At 42.8% G+C, this 4,032-nt stretch overlaps 1 protein-coding gene across 2 annotated transcripts in view; it reads right to left on the bottom strand.

The window, feature by feature from the left end:
- Nucleotides 1-2,091: 2,091 nt before the first annotated feature.
- Nucleotides 2,092-4,032, bottom strand: part of LOC102675295 (protein slowmo) — a 15,266-nt gene continuing 13,325 nt past the window's right edge. Inside the window, exons 4-5 of one of the 2 annotated variants that reach the window (XM_006607098.2) lie at nt 3,677-3,850; nt 2,092-2,857 (exon numbers count right to left, since the gene is read on the bottom strand). In XM_006607098.2, the coding sequence (XP_006607161.1) occupies nt 2,852-2,857; nt 3,677-3,850 (180 nt within the window). In that variant the 3' untranslated portion in view covers nt 2,092-2,851. Of the gene's footprint in view, nt 3,368-3,676; nt 3,851-4,032 lie in introns of both variants that reach the window. The other variant, XM_006607097.2, reaches the window with a different exon arrangement.

Below are 4,032 nucleotides of genomic sequence, written 5' to 3'. Positions count from 1 at the left end.
ATATGTGTGGAGTGTGATTTTTCACCGTTCTCGTGAATCGAGAAGCGGGAAATCAAGAAGGATCTTCTTGACCGTGTCGCCGACTTTTACAGTCGATCGTCCCCGAGAGCTTTTACGAGCCTTGACGAGAAAGTACCGTCACGATGTGTAAACCATGAGCCTTTTCGACAGTCGCTCGAGCCTTTGAAGCCTCTCCTTTTCTTCCCCACCCGAGCTCGAGCTAAGCGAATGGAAAATGGAACAGGCGAGGGAACAGCCTTGAAAATCGTATCCCTTCTCGTGGAGAAAGCTCGTGGAGAGTGGCTTTCAAACAACTCGGCAGAGCATTCTCACTCTCTTCGAGCGTTTATTTCGGAATCAAATAATTTTTTTTTCCAGCCGAAAAAAGTAACGCGTCCCGGGTCAGCCGGTTGGTTAATGGCACAAAGTTTTAGAGATAGATCGAATGGAAAGGGGAAGCAATTATCCACGGGGAGTGGAAGGACATTAACAGTTGGATAACAAGCGATCCTTTGTCTCGCCGCAAACGATCGGGGAACAACGCTTCCACCGCAGGATAAGGAAGCTGCCTAATCGAATTTTCCGAAACTTGTTACGAACCGATTTACCACCATAGCGACCTCCTCCTTTGAAGGAGGCGCGCTCGCCCGCAAAATAGCCGAGCGAGAGAATTGGCAGGCACGAGCAATTAAAGATGAACAACGCAACTGCGACGTCATCCGGCCATCATAGCCACGAAAACTAATATCTCGGGCGCAACGCGAGGTGGCCACGTTTGCCTCCACCACTCGTCCCCGATTCACCGGCCCCAGAGAACTCTTCAAGTTTCCGGGCTTAAGTTTCCGGCTGCACAATTTTGTGTTCCAACCGAAGTGGCACGAAGACGCCCCTTCCCCCGGTTGTAATAAAAGTGAGGCAAAGGGGAAAACTGCCACTTTGTCCTCAAAGCGTGGAGCGGAACGTCACGTGCAAGCAATAGCCACAGCTAGCAAGCTTTATAGGGACAAACGAGGCCACTTTAATTTACGAAACTTGCTCGACATGCACGTCCAGAGAACGTTGATTTACTAACGTAGCGGGGTTAAGCGGAGGCCGATTCGACAGGAAAACCGAATCGACATCGAGGTAGGTGGAAACCACCACGTGCGTGAGCCACCTACAAAGGATAGGTCCTCTCCTGGCTGGCCCCCTCTCCGATCGGAAGCTGTCAATATTTGTCCATGTCCGGTAACCGAGCGATGAACCGTAACGTCATCAATTATCTCTTACATACCACCGGTCAAGCCTGATGTCAAATTTCGTCCGTTTCCTGCGCCCCGATTGCAAACGCGTCCACGATCCCATAATCCATCTCATCCTCGCTCGCTCTCCCACTCATTCGCCCCCTCCCATTGTTTCTCTTTCTCTACTTACCTAGAGAGTAGTAGTTGGCTGGCCAGATTTGAGTAAACCGAATGGAAATTGTCTCTAGACCGCCGAGAACAATAATGACTCGGTCGAAATTCCACTTGGGTGGAAATTGCTCGGGCGGAATGTCGAGACCGGTCCTCCATCGTTGAATCGATACTTGGCCCGTATGATACGAGCGTGTTTCGTTCCCCGTTCGACGCGTGGAATCGTTCGCTGACTCGCGCGAATATTCCCTCGGGGAGATCGAGGAGAAGGAGCGAGGAGGACGAGGAGAGAGAGATCGGGTATTTCGTGGCACGCGATTTCAAAATGATACGACGAGTATCGACGAACCCACCTGGGACGACTAACGTTTCTCAACGATGATTTTTCTTATTTTTCGTTTCACTTCGCGAGATGAGCGTTACAAAAAAAAAAGAAAAAGAAAAAAAAAAAGGCTTGATCGAAAACGATTTATGCGCTCTCATGTTCGTGTTTCAAACCGTTGAATTTGATGTTGAAACGTAATTAATTATAATATCGATGAAAAGTAAAATGAATTGGCGTTGATTTAAAAATAAATGTATTTCCATCTTCTCTGGTTTCCAATTCAATAGAGCATCAGAGTAGACGAATCTAAGCTTTGGTTTAGATCCCGGTCAATTGACATGAATACGTGGTGTTGCTCTAATTTCTATATTATGAATTGAAACATCTATTTCGTTACGCCTTTTTTTTTTTTTATATAATTTACATTTCGATTTACTTGCTAAATTAACTACACTGTAATTGAAGCACAAGCCACGAGTGGACATTAGAATGCTTAGCAAATAATGGAAAAAAGAATATTTCTTCGATATTATTTGGAACGTGACATGAGAATTCAATACTAAGAAAAAAATGATATAGCACCGATTAAACTGAAAACATAGTTTTCAACAGTGCTTTGAAACGAATCACGTCTCAATGTATTCCGTAAGAGTAATAATACTTAAACAAAAATGAGAGACTAAAGAGATAAGCATTTGGAATAAATATTCGTAGAGTCCTCGAATCTCGTACACAACACGTACATGACGTTTCCTTGCAAATAGTACGTAGATGGTATACTTTTTGGTCAATTTTCTTTTGAATGAAATTCAGTTTCGTTTCGAGCCAATGAAACTTGACAATATCTTTCCAAAAGCAATCCTCGATATCGAAATTGCGATATTGTCAAATATTTTTGTTTAATCATTCTTGCCGCAGCAACATCTCTTTCACTAAGCCGCTCTTTTAACTTCTGCGGAACGATTGGCGCATTTACAAATTTTGTCGCAATATTATATTTTTACTCGATAAAATATATCTTGATTTTGTATTTTTACTCTCGTTCGCTAAAAGAAGAATATTACGCGTCTCAGTCTTTCTTCGAATCCTAAACGATATAAATGTTCGTATGAAAATTTCATTTAAATGTAATTTATTCCTTTTTCCTATAATAATAATAATAATTTTACTAACCCCGCGATAGTAGATTTGATCGATGCGTAAAATCATTGAAAACTGTCGTTTATATACGATTATTATAAGGCAGTGGAATATAGAAATTCCTCCCGTGTGTATCTTTTGAATTATCAGCATCGAAACACGACAAATGGAATTCTCTCTGTCGACGAATCACTTTATTTCATTCACAATCGTTCCATCGAAGATATACGTAGCGTTAGTTAAAGAGATTGAAGCTAACGTGATATATTAGCTACAACTTTGGTATCGATTGAGATGGCGGAGGCACCGTCAAATTTTGGAATTCGTCGAACGATTTTTTCGCCACGTTTTGTATATCTTCCATCCCCTGTTTCGTTATATTCGTGATGTCGTCCAATTGACGACGTGTTTGATTAAACAGATCATCTGTCGATTTCGCGGCGGAGGACGCGATATCTTTCACTTCCGTTTGGAGTTTCTCGATGACCCATTCCACTGCTTGACGACCCTGAAACGTAATCGGATGCGAAGACGCATTGTTACCGTGCGAATTGCATCGCACCTATCGCCACTTCGGAATAATAAACGAATCGTTACGAAATCATTGCACACGGTGAAGAAATCTGCACGCGCTTGCTTCTTGGACGAATAACAACTTCGTTCCTCTTCAATAATGTGCAACAATTTCATAACTTGCAACAGGATGCAAAACTCAAACATGAAAACTGGAAATCTTTCGATTATTCGAAACAATATTCGAAGGGATCTATACTAGGGGATCTAAACTAACTGGATCGTAAAATTTTTTTTTTTTTACCTTATTCGCGTTTTGTTCGATCGTCATTGTCAGTAACCTCTCTAAATGATCTATGAGCGGTACCCCTTGGATAGAGATGACCGCCTGTTGTGTTAAAAGCGTTGTCTCCGGATTCTCCGGATGTGGCGTATACGTGACCACCTCACCGACCGAAACGTGCTTGCCCAAGCTTATCTGGAAGCAAAAGAAAAATTATAGACATAGGAAGAAAATTTCTCGCAATTCTTGTCATTAGATCCTGAAACTCTCTTATTTTTAGCTACGTGTTTCTCGTATCCATCGCGTGTCGTACGACTCGACATTGGGGGTTAACAACCCTCGGGCGGAAGGTTGGCTGGCGAGCATTATCGAGATAA

Source organism: Apis dorsata, unplaced genomic scaffold (genome assembly GCF_000469605.1).
Source record: "Apis dorsata unplaced genomic scaffold, Apis dorsata 1.3 scaffold_1, whole genome shotgun sequence".
NCBI lineage: Eukaryota > Metazoa > Arthropoda > Insecta > Hymenoptera > Apidae > Apis > Apis dorsata.
This window is presented reverse-complemented; position numbering and strand designations above follow the sequence as displayed.